The sequence below is a fragment of the Condylura cristata genome, unplaced genomic scaffold (genome assembly GCF_000260355.1).
Source record: "Condylura cristata isolate star-nosed mole 26May11 unplaced genomic scaffold, ConCri1.0 scaffold00035, whole genome shotgun sequence".
In the NCBI taxonomy this organism is placed as follows: Eukaryota; Metazoa; Chordata; class Mammalia; order Eulipotyphla; family Talpidae; genus Condylura; species Condylura cristata.
Window position 1 is genome coordinate 5,596,259 of NW_004567136.1, and position 24,900 is coordinate 5,621,158.

Here is a 24,900-nt window from a genome sequence, read left to right on the forward strand (position 1 = left end):
GTGTGCCTGGCACACATCTCGTTCGTTGTCCTCCTCTGCCCTCCCACATGATGCAGAAAAGTGAACTTTCAAAAAGGAAATCTGTGTGTTTTGGAGGCATAAGTAACATTTCCCAATTTCCAGGAATATAGAAGACACACCAGTAAACTATTAGAAACTCCATTTATCATAATTTAGTGCCACTTCATAATTTCTCCAAGAAGGTGACAGTAGCAACAGATTTATCTTCACTTAGAAAAATGAAATGCCAGTGCTCCCATCAAGCTCATTCTTAGCCCTGGTGAGGCAAGTGGAAACTTCCTTGAAATGAAATAGTCAAGTTGGAAATGCAAATTTGATTTAGAAAACACATCAACCCAAAAATTAGGTTTCTAGGCTTTTACCAGCAATGCCACCTCCCCAAGCACTGTACCTGCTGTTCTGTCTTGCAGATATCATACTTGGGGTACCTGCTGCTCTTCAACTACATCATCCTGGTGCGGATGGACCGCTGGCCATGTTTCCAGGAGTGGATTGTCATCTCCTACATCCTGAGTCTGGCCTTAGAGAAAGTCCGAGAGGTACTGACTCTGAAACCCCTCTCAGTCCCACCAATCACTGACTTCAATTCAGGTACAGCTTCTTGTTGCAAAAACATCTCCCACAAACCCTGAGTGCTCAGAGCTTTCATTTTCAGGCATCACCATCCCAAGTCTGTTCCGTCATTTTCTTTGAGATCTACATACCTTCTATTTCCAACTGAACTTGGACTTACAAGTCAAAACACAAGACAAAAAACCATATTTTAATGGCTAAAAAAGCAATACAAACAAACAAAAAACCCCAATGGTGATTTTGAAAGGGTAATATCTCAAAGAGGAGAAAGTTAAGTTCATTTTGCCCTTTTGCCCTTGACTTCTGACATCTAAGTTACCAAGGAATTTTGCAGAACAGCTATCACTTAACCCCATTCTGTCACCTCTGGTAGGGAAACTTCCCTTCTGTGGAACCACATGATCTCTGCTGCTGAGTTTTCCACCTGGACTAACTCTAGTGCATGGGCTAACAGGCCATGTCCGAGAATCAGAAAAGAAGTCAAAAAGCAGCTGCTTTCATTACAACCAGAAGGACATAATTTCAAAGGCATTTCCTGAGAGTTTGTGAAACACTGAATCTAGGGATACAGACGATTCCATGGAATTTCCCTTTCTAGATATCTTTCTGTGCCCGAGATTAGTTTTTAGAGCAGGAAATGGGACCAGATGCCCTGGAATGTTCCATCAGTCCCATCTTTTCCAAGATTCTAAGAAGATGAGACTGCCAACCTAACACTCCCTACTTATTATTCTTTGGTATTTGTTTTCAGATCCTCATGTCAGAACCAGGCAAACTCAGCCAGAAAATCAAAGTCTGGCTTCAGGAGTACTGGAACATCACAGACCTGGTGGCCATTGCCACCTTCATGATTGGGGCCATCCTACGACTGCAGAAGCAGCCGTACATGGGCTATGGCCGAGTGATCTACTGCCTGGATATCATCTTCTGGTACATCCGTGTCCTGGACATCTTTGGTGTCAACAAGTACCTGGGGCCCTATGTGATGATGATCGGGAAGATGGTGAGTACTGTCCACTGCAGTTATGGTTAGGGCCTGCAACCAGGCTTGGGTGACTTCAGTAGATTTCACCTCCTCAGCCCTTAGACAGCTGATTTCTAACAGATCTTAGCTTTAAGACACACGTCTACTACATGCTGATAACTTAATGAAGACCAGCTGACAAAAATATGCTAAGGTCTACTGTATATTTAAGCATTACATAGATAGGGCACTCACCTAGCTAAAAACCTACAAACAGAAACACAGAGGGCCCACGGTCATTCCTCAGCTGTCCCCAAACTCAATTCATGTGCTCTGGCCGGAGTGGGCACGGGCAACTTGTATGATTCGCTCAAGACAAATCCATGACAGCATTACTACAGAACAGAATATGAAACTAAAAAACAAACTTGCAAATCAGCCCAATGTCACCTAAATGTTTAGTAATAGCCAGTGTTAGGACTAGTCCCAGAAGAAAGGAAACCTCATACATTTAGGAGTAATTATTTATAGGGCAAGAGACTGTGAGCAAAAGGGTATGGTTTAGCTTATCTCAGTTTGGGCCCACTTCTTCAGGGATATGCTCATGAAGGCTCATGCCATCTCGGTAGCCATAGTAACCAGGGCACCCCTAAGTGTAACCACTCAGTACCTGTGTGATGATGGCCAGTGATGTTGTACTCCTGAGTCTTTATCTTGTCGTTTCCTTGAAAATCTCCTCTCACTCTTAGTTTCTCTTACAAATCCCCATCTTGGTCCCCTTCCTGGTAGGGGATTGAACTACCTGCAGTGGCTGCAGATAGCTTCATAGTGCAGTGCTTTGACCCCTCGGGCCATCAGGGAGGCCCGTGATTAGCTATTTGAAAGCAATCTCATTCATAGCAGTGCAATTTCAAAGTAAGTTCTGACTAAGATGGTATAAAAATGCATTTTTATATATCAAATTCCTAAATTATAAATATTCCAATATTAGGTGACTTCTTTTAAAAGCATGAACATGGCTTATGGAAATGATTTCTCTACAAATAAAAATAATTTATACTAGAAAACTAATTTTAATTTTTCTACAAGAAGTAGGATTATGTTATTTAAAATAAAGAGCATAGTAATGTTTCTCAAATATGTGTAAAAGTTCATAAAATATCCCCATCTCTTCCATAATTATTCCCTATCTCATGATCAGTTAGAGATACTATATTTGTTTATGGATAACACTAGAGGAGAAGTGGGCAGGACTAGGAGCAGGAGATGAGCAGAGTGATGGTATAGAGTAAGACATACACATATTATGGAATCAGAAAACTAGTCATCATCTTGGATGGGAGAGGAGAAGGGAAAGAGGCTTTCTTAAGTAAGCACTCACGATGTCTCTGGGGAGGCAACACCACAAGCAAGCTTGACTGCAAGTCAAGACAGTGAAGGACACTTCCCCTCCACGCAGATGATTGACATGCTGTACTTCGTGGTCATCATGCTGGTGGTGCTGATGAGCTTTGGAGTAGCCCGTCAAGCCATTTTGCACCCCGATGAGGAACCTTCTTGGAAACTGGCCAGAAACATCTTCTACATGCCCTACTGGATGATCTACGGAGAGGTGTTTGCAGACCAGATAGACCGTAAGAATAGAATTGATAGTAAGATTCTCTTCCCTGCTTCTGAGGAAGATGATCATTTCCAAATTAATAGAAAAGTATGTATTAATTTGGAAATAGAGTAGTTTTCACTCTGCCATAAGCTTCAAATTATTTTATGAAGAAATAAATAGATGACGAAATGGACATTTTGAGACATCAGTCATTTCTTCTACTCAAAAATCCACTTCCTGGAATTCTGAGGTCCTCATGCCTGTTTAGCTGCATCGGATGGACATTCTCAAGAATGTCATTACAATGCCAATTTCCTAATTTTTCTTCAACCTAAATCTTTTCCCATCCCCAAAGCAGAGCTGTTGGTATCCCAGGAGAAGGACATGGTGAGCACGGAAGAACTCTGGCGTGCCTTGTCCTGCTCTCCTTCAAGTCACCACTTTCTAACACATGCAGATGTATAGCCCACTGCACCCCAGCCCTGGCCTGCCCCTCAGAGGACTAGGTTGGGCTGCTGTCCTGGTCCCAACATTCCACGGTGGGGGTTCAGTCACTGAAAGGCTCCTCGTAACTGCCCTGTCATGGAGCCCACTATGTATCCTGGTCACCCCTGTCAATGCCTGCTTCACCACATGTTCTTCTCTCGGCCAAGCAGAAATATAGTGCCCAACCCCCCCGCCAGCAGCAGGCATGCATGCACATCATCACACATCTATCTCCTTCCAGCCCAGTGTTCTGGCACATCTGTAGAACCTGTCAGAAGCAACTCCTAGTGCTTCGATTTAGTGAGAAGACACTCAGCCCTGTTTTGCACTTTCCTGCCTCTTTAAAAGTAAAAATCTCTACAGCCAGGAGTGGTGAGTGTACAAGGTGGAAAATGGAGCCCTCTTCATCCTTCAGGATGGAGCACCATTAGGATGCAGCCCAGATCATATTATGTCCACACTGTGTACATCACGTGCACAGCAAGTGCATATAGTGCACACATCACATTCACAACACGTGGCACGCACAGATGACCACAGTGAACAGTAGACACACAGAGGCACCAACTCTCCATCCCAGTGGAATGAAGGTGAACGAGACCACAGAGAAGGGACAGATACCGTAACAAGCCATCCCGAAAAGATGGATGCAGAGAACTGCCCAGGGAAGTTTCTAGAAGGTGGCCAGAGCGCCTGCAAAGGAAACCTTATTTTAAATGTTTTCATTACAAATAAAAGAGAATAGAAAAATTATGAATTGGCAAAGAAAAAATATTGTAGCCTATAACCATAATTTCTTTTTCATTACCGGAGATTTTTGGTTTTGTTTTTAACCAACAATAATCTGAATGTTAGCAGGAGAATTGAGCTGCAACCCTGTGTGGATCTGGGAGGAATGTAGTTCTTCCCCAGGCTAAGCTGGCTGGTCAGAGTCTCTTGTGTGTAGGGAAGTGAAATTCAGATGGTCTTGTTTATTTTTGCCTGGACAGTTAATGCACCATAAATGAACAAGATTCTTAAGTACTATTTCACATCAGCACCAATATTTTCATTTGCATGGTGTGTTCTGTCATAAAGCACCAGAACCAATGATATATCTACTGCTTTCAATGCTCTGCTTCTTTGGGACTAGAAGATTTTACCCACCACCCCCCCGCCCCCCCAACCTTGTATTAAGCACAGCATTGTTGATACAACTGCTGTCACTAGGTCAGACTGATTAGTATTACAATTCCTAGCTTTTATAACACAATTCTGAACATGTTATTATCACAAGTATCTCAAAGTCTATTATTGGGTGTGTTTATAACTTCATAAACTAGAACATGAAAATCCATATGTATTTCTTTGTTCTGTAACAGAATTGACTAAGTGATCTCACTAAAATTCTATTAGACTGAGGAAAATCTTATTTGACTTCTAAATTAGATTAGCTTAGGTAAGTAGTAAATATATGCTAAATATCCCTGGAGGTAAACATACCTTGTAATATTAGTTTACAGTTTTTATTAAGTTGAATGAGAAAAGATAAAGAGGTTTACTTGAAGCATTATGTATTATTTTCAGCAATACCATTAACAGAAGTATTTGATTATTGATCCAATTGTTATATCACAATTTTACATTTATTTGTGCTTATAAGTATATATGACACTTATATAAGTGTTTGTGTTGGAATATGGGGAATGTTTGTTCAGTTGAGTTGTATATTAAAATTATCATCTGCCACTAGCTTCATGCCTTTTTGCAAGGTGTTTTTAATGAGAGAGCTCTTACAATTGCTTATGACATATGGTAAGATAAATATTCATGAAATATATATTTCCTGTGATTAATAATGTTCAAAATTCTTCCAGTTAATTTTCCAAGCATGAATCAGTAATAAAAGCTTAACCAGTTGATTTGGTGGCAGCAAAACAGTTCTTGTGTGGTTAATCATTTGCCTTACTTTGCTCTCAACTGTCATCTTATGTTCTTTCCTCCCTTCCTATCCCAATGGAAAATGTCTTAAATTTGACTTTTCAATCACTGAATAGTCTACGCCATGGAAATTAATCGTAAGTTTATATGGAAAGTATGACTCTAGTCCATGTAATGTTTGTATTAATCCATCTCTCTCTTAGCTAACCACTGATAGTCTTATACTAGTTTCAAATTCTCCTATTTTCAATACTGTTTTAAGTAAGTAAAAAGTAAGTGAACGTTAAATTCCTGGTTAATCCTTCACTAGTCACTCTTGACATCATTCCTTTTTTCTTTAATTTTTTCAAGAAGTAGTTCTCATATGATTGAAGTGACATTTCAAATAAGCAGAGAAAGAAAAGATTTATTTTCTAACTGAACATCAAAACAGTTGATTAACAAAGCCGAGAGGAGAGAGAACCATGACTTCCTACCACATAACATAATTATTTTCAAAGCTAGTGTATATGTGAAACCAATAAAACAACCAGAAGACAGCATAAGCTAATCTTAAGGAACTTGAAGACACAACTTTCTAGTTAATAATTTAGAAAGTCAAAAGATTTGTCTGCCTAGAAATTAATAACTTCTATATATGAGAAGCCCAATAAAGAAATGGGCAAAGGTTACAGATATGCCCAGTGAAGTGTCACTATATCTGAGTCCAGAATTGAGCTTTTTTTTTTTTTTTTTGAAGATTTATTTGTGCATACAGAACTGGGGCACAGGCCAGAGGTGCAGGGTGGTGAGAGGATTCACCAGCGAAAGAGTGGAGAGAACAGGCAGACTGTCGAAGTACACTGCTGAGGGGAGCAGCGGGCGGGTCAGGAGAGGTCTGCTGCGCCCTGTGGGTCACCTCTGGGGCAGGCGGGGATCGAACTCATGCGGAAGTGGCTTTAGCTTCTTAGTGCTGTGCTTTAACCCATGCGCCACCAGGGAGGGCCCTGAACTTCTTTTTTTAATTTACTTTCTATATATTTTACATTTTTGTTCTCCCTCTCCCTCTCCCTCTCTCCCTCTCCCTCCCTCTCTCCCTCCCTCCCCCTCCCCCCACCCCTTCCCCTTCCCTTCCCTCTCTCCCTCTCTCTCTCTCTCTTCTCTCTCCTCTCTCCTCTCTCTCCTCTCTCTCCCTTTTTAATACTGTTGCTTTCTTTTCTCGGGTATAGTCCTATAGAATTTCCACCACCAATTCAGCTGTGCACCATCACCATAGTCCATTGTGCCTTTCCGGCCCTCAATTTAGTCTCTCCCTCCCCTTCCCCTGCAGAATGTCTCTGACTTATAGTTTTTATTGTTGTTTTGTTTTGCTGTTTTTTTTTATTGTTATTTTTTTCTCTGTGTCCCTTATTTGGTTCTCCTATATTCCTCCTATAAAGTGAAACCATCCAATATTTTTCTTTTTCCTTCTGACTTATTTTACTGAGCATGATCCCTTCTAGTTCCATCCATGTTGATGCAAATGGCATTATTTTATCTTTTGATTGCTGTATAGTATTCCATAGTGCATAGATGCCACATCTTCTTAATCCAGTCATCTACTTTTGGGCATTTGGGTCAAGTCCTTAATCTATTATAAATAATGCTGTAATAACCATAGGGGTGCATGTCTCCTTTTGAAGTCATGTTTTGGTGTCCTTTGGGTAGATCCCTAGAAGTGGAATTTCCGAGTCATATGGTAGCTCCGTTTTTAGTAGTCTGAGAAGCCTCCACAGCTTTCCACAATGGTTGGACCAGTTTGCACAAAAATGAATTTCTTATTTTCTTTGTTGGAATTGATCTTTTCACATGGGAAAATTACTTCTTATGAAATAAGAAGAAAAATCATATTCAAAAAGAAATAGGTCATTTAGCAACATGGGTAACCGTTATTTATTCTTGACACATTTTCATTTCAGCTCCTTGTGGTGACAATCTGTTTGATGAGGAAGGCAAGCGGCTGCCCCCCTGCATCCCTGGGGCCTGGCTCACACCCGCCATCATGGCATGCTACCTCCTCGTAGCCAACATCCTGCTGGTGAACCTGCTCATCGCCGTTTTCAAGTACACATCATAGCTGAGGACTATGCTCCTCTTCTTTATTATCTGCACATTTTCAGTTTAACCCAGATATCGCTGCCATGTAGTTACACAGAATTACACTAAAACAACTAAAGGCAGTATATTTAGTTCCATCATAATCAGCCTGAATGTATTTATAAATCAAGAGTTGAAGCTTAAATACATTTACACTTAGTCTTGGTTAGTATTTTAACACTGAGTGTGTCTCTTAAGCTAATGAAACTATTTTCTTAAAGGAAATAGTTAAACCTCTCTCTTTTGAGAGAGATTTGATCAAATTTGCCTTTGATTCTTTATGAGAGGCACAGAAAGTAACGTTAATTTTACAGTTATTGAAATAGTCTATGAATTACATTCCTTCTCACAAAATAGAAAACGGCCTAGGAAAGAAATGGCAAGTTTCTCATAAAATTTAGCTATTCTGGTATGATGAATTGAGTATGTAGCCGTGCTTAGTAAATGTTGAAGAAAAAAATTTAGCTTCTCAGATGAAAAATATGAGTAGAAAATCCATCACAGAACTATAGACACTTACAACTGACCAGGGCATGGAAGAGAATCTGGTTCCCGGCACTAGAGTAAGAGATGAGAAATCAGAGGTTTCTAAGGTCCCCATAGAAAACACACGTTGTCACAAGTTCAACGTCTGACAACCACACACTGCCTCCAATTGAAATCTAAAAGAAGGCAAAGAATTGTACTTCCCCAACACCAAAATAATGCACCTTAAGTCAAATAAGTTCAATAATTTATCCACTTGTTTACCAAAAAGAGTAGTCTCTACTTGACCAAATTGAAAGTTGAAATACGTCTGAACACTTAGTGGAATGGCTTGTATGTGTAACTATATGGGAAAAAAATTCCTAAGTATGTGTCAGTAGCTGGATGATGGCTTCTAAAGAAAGCCATTCATAGTGACTTCAATGCATATCTTTATTTATATGAGTAAACTGTCATTGAGCACAGGTAGACCAAAGCCCTGGTAATCAGTGGCAGGGCTAACTGGCACTGAAAGATCACTTCATTGTGTATTTTCACTTCTGAGAAATCCTAACAACTAATAAAACCGATTTTAACTTTGTATTCTCTTTGAAGCAATACTTTCTTTGAAGTCAAATCCATCTCCAACCAAGTGTGGAAATTCCAGCGATATCAGCTGATTATGACATTCCATGACCGGCCGGTCCTACCTCCGCCAATGATCATTTTAAGCCACATCTATATAATCTTTATGCGCCTCAGAGGTCGCTGTAGGAAGAGAAAAGAAGGGGACCAAGATGAGCCGGACCGTGGACTGAGTACGTACAGGACTCTTTCCTGTCTAATTTCAAAAGTGCTGCCACTGGACACCCTCGCGGAATCTCACCCTTAAATGTGTTAAAAACACAGCTCTCTATGCCAACTGTTTTTCTTTGCATACTGCTTCTCATTTTGTGTTGCTTTTACTCCAGTTTTGTAAACGTATTAGAAATTAAAATTGCAGAAAACCCACTCATACTAAGATGGAAAGTTGAGCATTCTTGCAAATAACTCTTGGATATAAATTCAATCTTCCTTTCAGATGTCTCGAAGAGGTGCCTCTACAGTGGGGGGAGGGAAATGCACTGGACTATGGTGATGGCACCTGGGTGATTTGGTGATGGGAAGCCCAAGGGGATTGCAACTGAGATGGAAAAATGCACAAAATGATGTAAAAATAAATTATTATGTTATTAAAAAAAGATGTTCCTCTAAAAAGGAAGCAAAAATCTTGCCACTGGACTGTGTAAAATATTTACAAAAAGCTTCTCAGAAAATAGTGCTTGGTTTTCCCTTCTGAATATCTGTCATTTTTGTTTTTTTAATGTTAAAATGTGAGCTATTTTGCTCCAGTGGAAAAGACAGTTGCTGCAATTACTATGTGTCTCTGTACACTAGGCATCTGGAGAAGTTAGAGAATTGCCTCCCAGGGACAGAGAAGGGAACTCAGTTGGGGGGGAGGGGGTGAAACGCACAGTGATGCAACTACATTGGCTCTTCATGGCTATTGCTGTGTTGTCCTTTTGCACAGAGCTGTTTCTCAGCGATGAGGAGCTGAAGAGGTTGCATGAGTTCGAGGAGCAGTGTGTGCAGGAGCACTTCCAGGAAAAGGAGGACGAGCAGCAGTCGTCCAGCGAGGAGCGAATCCGCGTCACTTGTGAGAGGTGTGCTGGTCCCCGGGCTGTGGGTTTGCAGACTCCTTCACTCCCCCCTGCCCCCCCAGGGAGATGCTGAAGCTCTTTTAAGCATTGTCCTGAGTCCTCTTGCTGAATCAGCGTTTGGAGTTTTCATCCTCCGTCCCCAGAGTCACGAGATGGTGACTACATACTGCAGAGTGAATGATGCCTTATTTGTGTTGGAAAAACTCCAAGCAGAATCAAAACAATCCTGACAATTCTTGCCCACACCCCCAGTGGGGGGTGTTGGGCAGACACCCTGCATTTAGTGCGTGGAGTAAGGGCTTTGTTAGTCCCTGGCCACCCATTTTGCTCTCTTCTCTGCTCCCATTAGTGCCTGCGCCACTGTGTTTCTCTAGGAACTGACCTGGGCATCTGCCTTATGATCTTGCTCTTCTCCCAACACCTCTCCCAACCTCACAGGGCAGAGGGAAAGACTCCCTCCTCTGTGCCCCATGAGACCAGGAACTTCTGGAGGGGCAGAGGCCTCTGTCCCCCACGCGGGTAGAAGCCTTTCAACGGGAGCAGGCTCTTTTACGTCCTGGGTACCCAGCAACATCCGCGTCATCTGTGTTATCCGTGTCCAGAACTTCTTGAGTGTAGGATGAATGAATGCTTTCACGTGGGAATCAATAAATAAGCAAATGAGGCAGATCCGGGAGGGGCAGAAAGGGGGACATTTTCCAAACCTGATAACATTCCTCTTCCTGCAGTGGGGAGTGAGTAACCAGCAAAGGCCAGATGGGAACCGTAAACCTGCACTATCAGCGTGTTTTATGGATACATGTTCCATAATTTTTGGAGCATGTATCATTTAATAAAAGCGATTTAAGCTTGTTTAGGATCATGATAGTCAAGAAAATATTGTTCCAAAAAGAGTAACCAAACTTCAGGGAGTCAGATGCAGGTGAGATGGGGTCAAGGATATATTCCTAATGGGTTATAGGCCAGCATTATATTTTCTGAGTACTCAGAATGCAAATACATGATAAAACTTTAAAAGAATATTTCCACACATAATTGCCAATCAAGGACCCCAATAATTACAACAGAATTCATGATACACCTGAAGGCTCCCTGGTGCATTTGAAGCCAGCGACTGCCTCAGTCCATAGGCGAGACAACGCATCTGGCAGCTGGGGGGGACCCTCTCCCCTCCTAGACTTAGTCATTTTATAATCCGACCAGTCATAATCAAGGGTGATCTGTACCAACCTTGGGCCTTAATAAGGTACATTTTCAGTAAAACTTTGAAATGCGTCTGTGCTACTTTAATAATGCTAAGATTTCAGGCTATAAAAAGTACTGGTTTCATGAGATAGCTTATTTTGATCATTTTAAATGCCCAGTTTTAAATGCCCAGTTAGACATTAACTTGAATTTAATCACAGTCAGTAATTTACAATGGAAATGATGTTTGGTTTCACTCTGCCTCTTCCCCTCCTCCCTTCCTTGAGCATTGTTTGGATTTTGACCATTCTTCAATCAGAACTCCAAGAATGTGGTTATCAGGTCACTACCAAATTGCATTTTCCTCTGGGGGCTCTGTGTACTTTAATAGGAATGAAAGTGTGCCAGGCAGTAAAAACAGGCTGCTTCCTGTTTCCCTTGCCGGAGATCTCCAGGAGAGATGGGAACACACTGCTACCCCTCCAGGTCCCTGGATTGACTCTTTCTAGGCTAGGCTGAATCACAGATGGACAAGAGACCCAAGCAGGCGGGGCTTGGGGTTTTCTCAACTAGGACAGAGGGGAGGAAGGGAGAAGGTGAAAGAAGGGACATAGAATTACTTATTTCTACCTAACTTTTGGCACCCGGTGGTTTATTTTAAAATCAAATACGTGAGAGCTCAGAGATCTCTGTCAGTTCTTTGATCTTTATTGTCTGGCTGTTTTTATTTTCTGCAGCCATTTGATGATTTCCCTGTGTTCTGCTAGCTGTATGGCAGCACCATTCAGAAGGCAGGCTCTGGACGGGGCGACGCTCGGGCTTCAGTTCCTTCCTCCCCTCCCTATTATCTGGACACCTTCTTCCAAACTGGGGCCAAAAGTTTGCATGTCTCAGCCTTACAAACGCGCCCGCACAGGAAGTTTAAGTATTTGTCCTGTTCCCTACACGGAGTGGGGTGGGGCTCTACGGGCTTATAAGCAGGACCCAAATCCATGGCTTTCTCAGGAAAGAATCTGTGAGTGAGTCAGTGTAGGTGCTTTAAAATGAAGATTTACTCTAAGTCAAAGGAGTGGGTTTGTTAAGGAAAAAGGGACATTTACACAGGCCAGACGGCAGTTCTGAGGGGCAAGGTGCTGCCTTTTGAAAGGGGCAGGATTATTAAGAAAGAGACACCCGTGTATGGACACAGGTGGGCAGTCTTGGGGTAACACCTGTATTTTGCCCGAGTAAGGGGTATCTTCGTTTTTTAAAGTGGCATTTTTTCATTGTTCTTGGTGGAATTTCTCCCTTGGAGTCAGTTGGCTTCCTGGCTGGTTTTCCTCCCCCATCTCCGGATCCTGGCTTTGCCTGAACATCTTCCATAGACTTTTGTTAGTCACCCCATCTTTGCCTCAGGCTAGTCCAGGAGACAAGGAGTCTAGAGGCTGGAATCCCAGTGTCTTCCCCAGCAGGGTGTCCAGGGATGCTGTGGAAACCAGAGAAGAGCTGATCATGAGGAGGGGGTATAAGGCAAGCAGTTTAGTGTGCTTTAAAGGGTCATCTTACAGAGGGTCATCGCAGTTGTTTCTACATGTTCTGCTCTAAGCTTCCATCACTCTCACTGCAACATTTTGCAGGTCCACCGTTTATTCCATCAACAAGAGATGCACCATTTGATTCAATCGGTTAACACAAAACTGCAGGGTATTCCGCCCAGAGCCCTCTCCAACAGGCCCACTTAGCTGTAGGGCACGGCCCTCGTGCTTGGACCTGCTGCTACACTCTGGACTCTGGGCACAGCAGCTCCACCGTGCTCAGCACACCAGGTATCACCACGCCTCCCTTTTCATTACGACTCGTCATCAAGCTTCCCCTCATGAAGAAAACATGGTCCACTCACTTCTTTCGTTGTCTGTCGCCAGCAGTTGGACCAGCGGCCCATCACCTTCACTTTGATTCTTAGTGTCCCTAACTGAGCCTCCTGGTTCACTTCTGCTCTTTGAGTCCATTTTCCTCTCAAAAGGCTGAGAGCAAGAGGATCCTGCCAACCTCCCTACCCATTTTCCTTACAAGTCCTCAGTGGGCGCCACTGCCCCCAGGCCTAAGGGCAGGTCAGCCCAGCCTCCCCCTAATGCTCAGCACCCCAGCCTCGCTGGTTTTCTTTCATTTCCTCAGAGGCACGGCTTCCTTCTGCCACAGGGCTCTGCAGTTGTCCCGTTACCCGTTCGTTCTTTGGATCTCTACTCAAATGCCAATTGCTTATGGAAAATGTCCCTGACTACCTCACACCTTAGGCTAGGGCAGGTCCTTCAGGTGGGAGGCTCCACAAAAGCAGGAACACGTCAGGATTTTGCTCCCCAAGATATTCCCATAGCCCCCACGTCTCTGCAGAGACGGAGGTCTGAGGTGAGGCCAGGTGGTCTGTAAGATGATACAAGTCTAGAGCTTAACACACTATAGGGTGCTTATTAAAAAGGAGGGACCTAGATTTAGACTTCAGTCGGGTTAGTATTTCACATATAAAAACTCTAGAAGTCAGCATAACCAGATTCTACCCTGGGTGTTTCCCCTAAAAATTACTAAAGTTAAAAGACAGCCCCGTGTGAAGCAGTAGATGGGAATGAAAAAAGCTGGATATAAAATTTGGAGTGGATTAGACAGCATTATGAGCTGGGGTAAAATTACAGGGTAGGGCTAGTCTTAGAACTCAAATGCAGAGTTGCTGAAATACAGCGTTCTAAGACCAGAGACAGAGGGGAGCCGGAAACATGAGTTTACTTCAAGTATGAACTAGACTGAGTTGCTCCACTAACATTATGGTAACGTTTAGCTCTGTCATTAAGGAAATGTTCCCATATAATTTTAGGAGATGCCTCGCAGGTGAAGTGTGATGGTTGCCCCTGAGATGACTGTACCTAAAGTAGGTTTAATAACTGGCTTCAGTAGAACCCCCAATGACTTAAGTCCCGCCCTTTGGAACAACACAGGGATTCGTACCATGACAATATAAATTGGGACCTTATGTTTCATAGCCAAGATTCTGTGCAATAAAATTATACCATCTGTAGGTATTTTCTTGGAAATAACAACAAGATCCCTAATGATTTATATATTGTGATAGGTACCATTTGAACAAGATGGAAGACATCCTTGACAACTCCTTAACAGAAATGCGGTTTAAACTACTTTTAAGGTCTAATGGTCCACTGTTCAAAAATCAAAGACCCTAAATAACAGATATGCTGAGATATAGGTAAGAGCCTGTGGAGGTTGGCAGGCATGACTTCCTCGGGTCTTGTCATTTTACACTTGCTTAGCACTTCTGGCTCCTGGGGTACTGCCTCCTCGACAATGTCATCTAATTCTCACAGCATCATCGGCTGCTGTGTTCGCGAGTCACTGGCAACAGGTGTGCAGTAAAGAGGAGCAGGTGGAACTGGGCTTATCTCAAAAAGGGTCTTAAAGTTAACAGAAAGTCAGAATAACCTTTTCCCTGAAAACAAGCTAAAAAGACAGTCATGATCTATAATGTTAGTTGTTAATCTTATATTATCTTTTACCTTAAGGACTAAGTGGAGTTATTTCTATTCATATGCATAAATTATATATTTTTTCATATAAGCATTCTATATTTAGCAGTTGTATGTTTTATATATAGCCAGTATTCATATATCATAGGATTATAATGTAAAAACGTATATTAAATATTTTCTCTTTTAATTTTTATTACATATGTAATTCTATATTTTAAGTATATACTTTATAGATGTGATTTTGAGTCATTGGAGTATAGCCTTTTCATAGAAAAATCTAAAGACCAATCTACACTAACCTCTGAGTCAAATAAAGAGTAGAAGGTTATTATTAATCAAGACTGATTCAGCAAAGTGGGCTCTAGACCCTTACTGATTTGAGTAAGGGATACACTGAAGCAATAAAGAGCAGGACAAACAATGTCATCAATCAAGACCAGGTGAAATTCTGTTTAGCCTCTGACAGGAGAATGATTAATTTGGGTCCAGCAGCTTATAGATTTCAAAGTATCTAGTTTCCTTTGCTATAAAAGAGTGGAGACAGCTAGGCCACAGGCATTGTTTCTCAGGCCTGCCAACTGAAAAATCATGTTTGGTGCTTAGAGAAGCCTTGCCATTCTTTCCAAATATATTCATGGGGAAGTAAATGCTACCGGAACATTCACATTCAGAAATAGTTGCAGAAGCCACTGACTAAAATTGAGGGCAAGTGGATAAAAGCAGAACTAATAAGAAATCAGTATCGTGTTGTGTAAGAAAAGTTACTCCCCACCATTCAGTCCCTTTGAGGGGACTACTAATTTACTAGAACAATAGTTGTAAGTGATTTGATCAAGGGATTTCATATATCCAAAGGAAAGTACTAGCATAGATTGTAAAATGAATATATTTTTGAAAATTGATCTACACTATAATAAACAACACAGTCATATTAATCTAATTAAATAATACCTGAAACCAGTATAGCAACATAATTTTATCTACGATGTTGGGGCCCCTGACATCCCAAATGCAACTCTCATTCCTCAAGTTTTTTCCATAACATCAAAAGTAGCTACAAGTTCTAGAGCAGGTCTTTTCAAGCTGAGAGGATCCAATGCCCCAACATCTGAGGTCCCCCAATTCTAAGAAAATCTGACTTTTTCATCTTGATGATGATGGTATATTTATGAAGATGAGCAAATTTGAGGATGAAAGGAAGGAGACTAGATTCTGATTACTTGACCAGTAAGTAGACACAGTGCAAGGCAGAGGGGATTAAGTTCCCACACTTCTGTTTGGAGAACAGAAGCGGGAAGCTCAAGGCCACAGGAAGTACTAGGGAGCTTGTGGAGCAGCAGCTTGGGAAAGACTGAAAGCTTTCAGGGCAATAAGATGAACAAAAAATGGCGTGAGGAACTCTGGATTTTGATCCTCCCCCCATAAAAGCAGCAATAGAACTGGCAGTGATGTGTAGAATGAACTTATTCAGAACTGTAAATTAACCAATGGCTTGCAAAAACGAGTGGAGTACTTATTCAAGAAACATGGCTTTATCTTGTTTTTTAAAGCTTTGTGACATTCTAACCTACAAAGTTCCATTCCCCAGTCTTCAGTTCAAGGGTATTCTTGAAAATGATAATTTGAATTCTTGGAACCAGTAGAAGCAGAAAGGGCCTCATCCACTGAGCATTGTCAATGATTTGTTTTATCTTGTCTTGTGGCTCAAAAGGTTTGTTTTAGTTTCCCAAGACTTGGAACTGACCCAGTGCTAAAGTGGCTGAACCAGGTGGGAGGGAGGGGGTTGCACACACACACACACACACACACAAGTGCCAGGGAAATGTTTCTATCCTTATGCCCTGGGATGACAGATAACAGAACTGGGACAAATGATAGACTAACTAAACAGCATGGGAGAAAAGTAGGACATGAATTGGCCATGAGGGCTTTGGCACCCAGATGTATTTCTGGCACTCCAAAAGGCCATTCCAAGCAGAGGACAGTGACCGTGCTCCGGAAAGATCTAAGAAGGTGAACACACAATCTGTCTGGTCTTGAGGCTCTAAGAGAACAGGGAAGAAAAACTAAGGCAAAACTGTGACCTTCCTGACTCACTCTTGAAGACATGAGAATATAGAGCCCCTCGGCAAAGATTGGAGGAATTTCTATTCGAGATGAAAGGAAACCTCTCTACTCATTAGCCAGTCACTAAACTAGCAGAATAGAGATTCCGGTAGCCACACACAATAAAGAATACAGACTTTGCAGAATCCTTTCTAAAAAAAAAAAAAAAAAAAAAAAAAATCACTAAATAAACAACAGTAACTATAATAAGTAGCAGTAATAACAAACCCTGGAAAGGAAAGAGAATCTGACTTCCAGAGTTGCCACATTATTGAAAATGCACAGTTTAAAAATAGAAATTGTAAGACATGCAAAGAAAGAAAAAAGGATGACCCACACATTCAAAAAAAAAAAAAGGCCATCAGCTTGGACTGGAGTGTTGGTAGGGATGGGGCATTGTGGAGACACATAGCCCTGCTAGCTCAGGGCTTCTCAAGCTCAGGTGAGGGGCAGTTAGTAGAGAGAGGGCAGGAAGTGTGGGCTGGCTAAGGAGTCAGAGGACTCTGAGCTTTCTTTTTTTCCTTTTTATATTTTTTACATCATTCTTCATTCTGTACATTTTTTCCGCTCAGTTGTTGTCCTGTGAACTTCCCACCACCACGTCACCCATGTGTCATTGCTTTCTTAGGTGTGAGGGGCTGTCAATGCTGTTATCTGACCTAGGTAACACAGGAAAGAAATAGAGAATTCTAAGAGACTTGGGAGGACACTTACTCCCTATTTCATCAGCTTATTTACTTGTAAACGTTTGCACAGCTGCATTATCTCTTCCTAGAGAGTTTGTGAAAGGATCTCAGTTCGCTGTGACAGCAGCAACTTGGCTTTGATACTAAAGGAAGCACAGGGCTAAAAGATTTAAAGTGAACTAGGAGACATTCGAGTTCATGGAGAAAATCAAGTCTTATTCCAGGAAGTGGAAAACTAACAGAGATAAGTTCTGCGGCTGGTCCCTGGAGCAAGCAGGAGAAACTTAGGACAGGTTGCAGTGGTGAAAATCTTTTGTCAGGACTTAAACACGTAGCCCTCCTTGGGGCGAACCTCCAGAAAGCCAGACCCTGCTCAAATGATGTGGTTTCCTGGGATGTATAAATAGTTCTCTCCCCGCAGAAAGAGTTAAAAATAGACCCTCCCGCAGGGCAGGGCACAGCTGTTGATGTGGCCCACAGGAGCCTTCCAGAAGCAGTTCTGAGAGAAATGGGGCAAGGTAGCTGCAGAAGCAGCGGGGAGGAAGGAGTGCGGGGATGTGGTCAGGTAGAAAGCAGAAACCTGCAGAGAGGCTGGAGGCCAGGAAGGGGGGAGAGGAGAGCAGGAGAACAGGTTTTATAGGAATTTGTAAGGCCATGTAGTGAGGGCAGCAAAGCCCAAACTCAATGCAAGGGGGTGGGGGAGGGGGTAGAGACTGCCTGTGCATTGCCATAAAAGACAGAAAACGGGAGAAAACCAAAGCTTAATGGAGTCTTGCCCAAATGTTGGCCTCGCACAGGCATGTACTTGCCAAAGCCCATCACCACCCGGCCTGGGTCAGGACCAGAGGCTCCCAACCAGGGGCCAGGATCCCTTCCCCCACCACCACCACCCCAGAGATAAAGCTAACATTTGGGAGGTAGTCCTGAGTCCTGAGCATACCTTGAAGCCTCTCAGAGTTGAATTCACAAACTGACTGAAAGAACTTATACTCTATACATTCTTGTTTATATATATATATATATACATACATACATACATACATACATACATACAGAACTGGGGCCAGAGGTACGGGGGTGAGATGATTCACCAGAGACAGAGCGGGGAGCAGGACAGGCAGATCAACGAAGTACACTGCTGAGGGGAGCAGCAGGTGGGTCAGAAGCGGTCTGCTGAGCCATGTGGGTAGCCTCCCTGGTGGGGGACTGAACTCCTGCTGCAGTGGCTGCAGTAGCTTCATAGTGCTGCACTTGAACCCCTGGTGCCACCAGGGAGGGCCCCTCTATATATTCTTGAAATAGAAAAGTCTATTATATCAGCAAGTTTTGGTTCAGGCAACATGATTGCAAAGGTTGTTGCCTTATCTTCTGGAAGTTAAAAAAAACCTAACATATATTTATAATCTGCATGATTTTTTTCAACAACCCCATTAAGAGAATGCTAATTATGAAATACAATAAGCAATTTAAAGTTACCAATAGTTTTCAGAGAATGAAATGACTTTTGTCCCTTAAGTAGCTGATCATCTGAATTAACAATTCATTTTCTGAATCCCTGAGCTTCACATAAGAAAATTATTTGCTCTGTCATCATAACCATTCATTCTGCCAGCTACAGTCAAAAACTCAAAAAACTAAGTGCCAGTATTTTCCTTTCATTATTGGTAATCATCAGTCCTGCAGCAAAGTGACGGGTCAGCTAAACGGTAAAAATTGGAGCAAATGCCAAACAAACCACACTGTACCTTCAAATTCCAGCTCCAGTACTCACCAGCTATGTGACTTCGTGAAACTATTTACACTCTATGACTTAATTTCCTCATCTGTAAGTGGGCGTGATGCTAACAGTACATACCTCCTTGGGCTGTTGCAAGGATTACACAAGCCTAGAGTAATAACCTCAGTGTGTGTTTCTCAACAAGTACAGAGGCAATGGGTGGCAGGCAGTGAGCACCACAAGGGTTAACTGGGTTTCTCTCATTTCCCGATGCTCATCACAGTCATTTTTAGTAACAATAGCAATGGGGGAAGCTTAAAAATATGCCCAATGAGCTCCAAGGTCCTCAAAAAACCTGAAAAATCATATCGTTTGTGCTTTTACTATTCTCTTTGTTTAATAATTCTTTTGTATTCACTAGGGTTGAAAACATGTCAATGAGGTTGGAAGAGATCAACGAAAGAGAAAATTCTACGAAAACGTCTCTGCAGAGTATGGACCTTCGACTTTCTCAGCTGGAAGAATTATCTAGCAGAATGGTGAATGCTCTGGAAACCCTCGCCAGCGTTGACAAGGCCGATCTGACGCAGACACCGTCACAAGCTTCTTCTGAATGTGATGCAACTTTTCTTCTAAGGCAAGGCAGTATCAGCAGTGCCAATGGCTACAGCCTGTACAGGTATCGATTTAACGGGGAGGAGTTGCTACATGAAGATAGTTCTCTCTCCATGTCTCCACAGGCAGGACTCAGGAGAAAAGCCTGTTCCTTACATCTGAAGGAAGAGAACGATTTGAAAATACCTCTGGAAGCCGGCTGTCAGGACAGCCTTTGCCTTTTACCCAGCTCAAGCATGCCAGCAACACCAGACTGCTGCCAGCTTGCATCAGACAACGACAAGATCACATCAGAGCTGAAAACAGGTCCAGATATTGGGATTTCAGATGAAGATGGCAAAAAGCAGGCAGACTCCAAAAACAAAGAAACGCTGCCCACAAGTTTAAGTCCAACAGATGTTATGCATGGACAGAACAAATCAGATTTTCAAAGCACACAGTTAACAGTGGAAACAGCAAAGATAGAAGGCACTATCTCCTGTCCCCTGCAAGAAACAAACATGATGTGCTATTACCCCGATGAAGCAGTTAACGTTTGTAAAACGATGAAGTCCAGAAGTTTCGTATATTCTCGTAGAAGAAAGCTGATGAGTGAGGTTAACAAGTGGAGCGCAGAGGCCTGTTCAGTCACGAGCCAAGCATGTCCCTCTGCAGTTGAACAGTGGACAACAAAATGGAAATACCAAGTTCAAAAGATCACACGCTCTCACAGTACTGAGATCCCTTCTTTTGTGTCGGAAGCTGTCATGCAAGCTGAGCATGAATTCACAGATCTCGAAGATGATGACTGTGTTTCTGAAACAGTCCCTCTGGCTACTCACCTAAGTCTAGCTGCTGCTGACACAACTGGAAAAGAGAACTTACTGTCTGTGAAACCAGAACAAATTTTGAGATTCCCAACTTTAAGGTCAAAAAGTTTACATGGCCCTCGTAGGCATGCTAAAGCTGTCCAGGGCAGACTAGACAGCTCTGGACAGCCAGCAATATAAGTGACTTAATAACTGTCTAGAATTACAAGGGAAGGACAGAAGCAAGAGAAAACTTCAGCAGAGACTAATATTTTTTTTTTAAGATTTATTTATTTATGCATATAAGAATTGGGGTTCAGCTAGAGGGGTGTGTGGGGGGGGATAGAGGATTCACCAGAGACAGAGCAGGAAGCAGAACAGGCAGACTGAATGAAATGCACTGTTAGGGGGAGCAGCGGGCGAGACAGGAGAGGTCTGCTGAGCCCTGTGGGTCAGCTCCCTGGTCAGGGATTGAACCTGTGCTACAACGGCTGCAGCTTGCTTCATAGTGCTGCTCTTTAACCCACTGCACTACCAGGGAGGGCCCGAGACTAAATGTTAATTTTGTTTTCTAAATCAAAACCATCTTGGTCATCTCAGCATCATTTCTAAAATAAATTTTCATTTAAAATGCTTGAAAATTAGGATTTATGGATTTAAATTTTAAGCACTCAAAGTAATATTTTGATATTAAACTTCATTTTTTTTTATTAGTTGGAATAGGGTCAGAGGAAAGTGACAATTCTCTGATCAAGATAAATTGCATACTTAGGACAGAAGATGCTATGATCTCTTTATTCCCCCAGGCAACCGCAGAGCAGAAGAAATGCTTTTAGGTGCCACAAGCACTTACTTAAGAGGGAGCTAGGGGAAGGGAAGGTGTGAAACATGCACATAGGGCTGTGTGGAAATGTAACCCCCCAAAGATGGAACTATGTGAAACAACCGGCAAATAATACAGTCTGAGGGAAAAATACACATCACCGATTGAATACCCATGTCCAGTGTGAGCTGACTTGCTGTTCCTGCAAGTTGGCAGGGAAATTCAGAGATTTGTTCAGGTATAAGGTCAATCCCTTTGGCAGGGCTAGTTGAGCTGCGTGACCTGGAGAGACACTTGTCTCTCCCTTCTTTTTTAATTTTTAAAAATAATATAATAGTTTATTTTTACATCATTTTGTGCCTTTCTCCATCTCAGTTGTAATCCCCATGGGCTTCCCATCACCAAATCATGCATGTGCCATCACCATAGACCTGTACACTACACCCTCACCCCTCCACACCTCCATTTTTTATCCCATTTCCCACTCCACCCCTGTAAAATGTCTCTGGTATATAGTTGTTCATTATTATTATTATTTTCTCCCCTGGTCCCTTATACTCCTACTATGAGTGAAACCATTTGGCATTTTTCCTTTTCTTTCTGGCTTATTAAGTATGATCCCTTCCATCTCCATCCATGTTGCTGCAAAAGGCATAAGTTTATCTTTTTGATTGCTGAGTAGTTTTCCATTGTATATATGTACCACATCTTTTTAATCCAGTCATCTAGTTTTGGGCATTTGGGTTGACTCCATGTCTTTCCTATTGTAAATAAAGCAGCAATAAACATGGGGGTGCAGGTGTCTTTTTGAATCAGTGTTTTTGTGTCTTTTGGGTAGATGCCTAGGAGTGGGATTGCTGGGTCATATGGAAACTCCATTTTTAGCAGCCTGTTGTTGTTTTTTTAATTGTGAAATTGGTTTCATTTTTGATGGGAGTTTTCAGAATAGCTTTTCTACCTTCACAGAGAATGTTTTGTTTTTACAATGTAGTATTAAAATGAAAATTAAATCTGATTAACTTTGAAGGTCTTTGTCCTCCATTTTTATCTTAACTTTCTCTTTGCTTTTGTGTTTATTGGCCCAGTTTTGTGTCCAGCCTCCCAGCTTTTGTCCCTTGTCTAGCAGGAAACCCTAGTAGATCAGCTTTGAGAATATTCTTACAACGCTTATTATTCCAGTGCCGCCAGACCTTATGCTATTGAGAGGGCTGTCTTCTCTGAGAAGGTGAAAAAATCAGCTGTTGCTCTCCATACCCCAGGCTGGGCTTTCCGGTGGACACTTTCTGGTTACTTTGGACTTCTCTAAAAGCCTCAGCAATCTTCTTTGCTGATAGCGGAACAGCTGGTCTTGTGACTGCTTTGGGTTTGACTCCACTTCTATTCTGGAGATCATGGGGATACCATTTTACTTAGATTTGTTTCAAATGTTGTCCACAGGATTTTGGGTTTGCTTTACAGTTACTTTTTCTGATTCTGTGTAGCAGTTAAACAATTATGCCTCTGCTATCATCTTCCAGGATCCCTCCCCACGCCTGGAGATATAGACTTCTAAAATGTCTTAGTAGCCATCTTACAGGACCATATACTCAGACTGTGGCATAGTTCTGTAGACATTATCCATACCATTTTTAACCTTTTCCACTGCTACCACCCTCACCTCCTTTCATCTAGTTTGTTCTGATAACCCCCAATTAGTCTCCCAGCTTCTACAATGCTGTAGCATGACAGTGGTGAGAGTTTATTTTAAAATGTCAGTCAGAGCACCACACTCTTAGCTCAAAACTTTACAAAAGCTTTCAATGTTCAGCCGTATCTTTCTCTCTGACCTCCTCTCTACTGTTTCAGCTGCACTGGGGCAATTCTCACACCTCAGGGTACTTACACTGCTCTTTCTGTTTTCCACCAGCTTCTTCTCTCACTACTTTTGTTCTCTGCACAAATGTCACCTTTTCTGAAGGGCCTTCAAAGATCACACACCACCTCCCTCCGAAAGAATGGAACATGGAACGTTCATTCTCTTTTGCACAGCTTCTTTTTTTTTTTATGGCACTTGTTATCTGAGGTGTTATCGTTGTTAAACTGATAATGAAAATGCCTTAAAATGTCTTAAAAGCGGGAACTTCGTCCTTCTTAGTGGCCTGAATAAGTTCTTGACACAAGTTAGTATGCAATACAAATTTGGTAACTGGCTGAGTGAATATAAAAGTACTTAGCACCAAATTGGTATTCAAGAAATGTTAGCTCTTTTTCTCTTCACAGGAAATGCTCTTTCTGAATGTCACCATTCCCAATGTTAGAAGAGCTAACAATGGGAACAGAAAAATAGCAGAAGCAAATAGTGATGCTAGTGTAAAAATGAAGGGGGTGGTCAACTAGACCATGCTTAGAGTTTCAAGTTGATGAGCACTGCTGAGAGGCTATGTCTAATGCTACAGACTGCACTGTGTCCCCTCAATACTTACATGTTGAAGCCCTCACCCCAATGTGACTGTATTTGGAGATACATCTTTTTGGGAGTCAGATGAGTGCTCTCATAAGAAGAGACACTAAGCTCAAGTTCCCCCACTTCCCCTTGGCTGTGTGACTGCATAGTTACTGTCTGCAAGCGAGGCAGAGAGCTCTTATCAGAAATATACCTTGTCTGTACCTTGATCTTGTACTTTCCAGACTCCAGAAATATGCAGAATAAATATCCATTGTTTAAGTCACCTAATCTGTGATATGACAATCCAAACAGATTCATACACTGAGATACAACATTTGGCTAAGTCAATAATAAACCTGGAAATCAGATTTTCCTGTTTTCAATAGTATGGTTACTTATTGCAGTTGTACACCTTAAGAAACCTGTACAGCAAAACCTAAATCATAGAGTAAGTCATTTAAGTACAAAGAACAACCCACATACTATTTAAAAATATGTGTGGGTAAAAGTCCATTTCGTGTACAGAAGTCGCAAAACAGTCACTAAAATGTATGTGCCAAGCAGCGTTTTTAATGCCCTAGTGGACTGAATGTTCTGGCGTAGAATTGTGATCCCTGGGGCTTTTGATCTTTTATAAACCCCTCACTAGAGGATGGGTTAGAGAACAAGGAAGGCAACGTGCTTCGTTACTTATTTCCACATTAAAGTCTAGCAAGAAGGGGAGAAGTTAATAAACTAAAATAAACTAAATCGACTCTGGCTGCCTGTCAGAGTCACCTGTCCATAGTTCCCACGCCAAGTCTTAGCATCCGTGGAAACCAGCAGTCAGCTCAGCCGGTAGGACATCCCATCTCAAAAATTTGCGATTAGAAGGGAAGATGGAAGAACGTCTATCCCAAATGTGGCAACAGTGTTGGGGGATTGGCCGGTGCGGTACGGACCGCGCAGATGTCACTAATGGCTGCAACGGGCACTTTCCGGGTGCCGAGAGTGTAACTAGCTGAGTCCCGGGCACTAGAGTCCCCTTCCCTGCGCCCCGGGTTCCCCTCGACGACTTAAAAAGCAAAGATCGGGTGTGCTGGGTGACTAAGGAGGCTCAGTCAAAGGAGCTGTCCCAGGAGGTGAGGTCTGCGGCAGAGTCCGGTGGGACCGTGCGCGGCGCGGGGTCGCGGGCCGCCTCCCGCGGCCGCCTTGGC

The 24,900-nt window shown here is 42.3% G+C and overlaps 1 protein-coding gene across 1 annotated transcript in view; it reads left to right on the forward strand.

Moving 5' to 3' along the window:
- TRPM1 (transient receptor potential cation channel, subfamily M, member 1) overlaps positions 1–20,657 on the forward strand; it is a 72,564-nt gene extending 51,907 nt beyond the window's left edge. Inside the window, exons 20-27 of the mRNA XM_012732664.1 lie at positions 432–560; positions 1,346–1,597; positions 3,018–3,192; positions 5,684–5,704; positions 7,505–7,649; positions 8,763–8,965; positions 9,718–9,850; positions 19,475–20,657. Of these exons, the coding sequence (XP_012588118.1) occupies positions 432–560; positions 1,346–1,597; positions 3,018–3,192; positions 5,684–5,704; positions 7,505–7,649; positions 8,763–8,965; positions 9,718–9,850; positions 19,475–20,657 (2,241 nt within the window). The remainder of the gene's footprint in view (positions 1–431; positions 561–1,345; positions 1,598–3,017; positions 3,193–5,683; positions 5,705–7,504; positions 7,650–8,762; positions 8,966–9,717; positions 9,851–19,474) is intronic.
- The last annotated feature ends 4,243 nt before the right edge of the window (positions 20,658–24,900 follow it).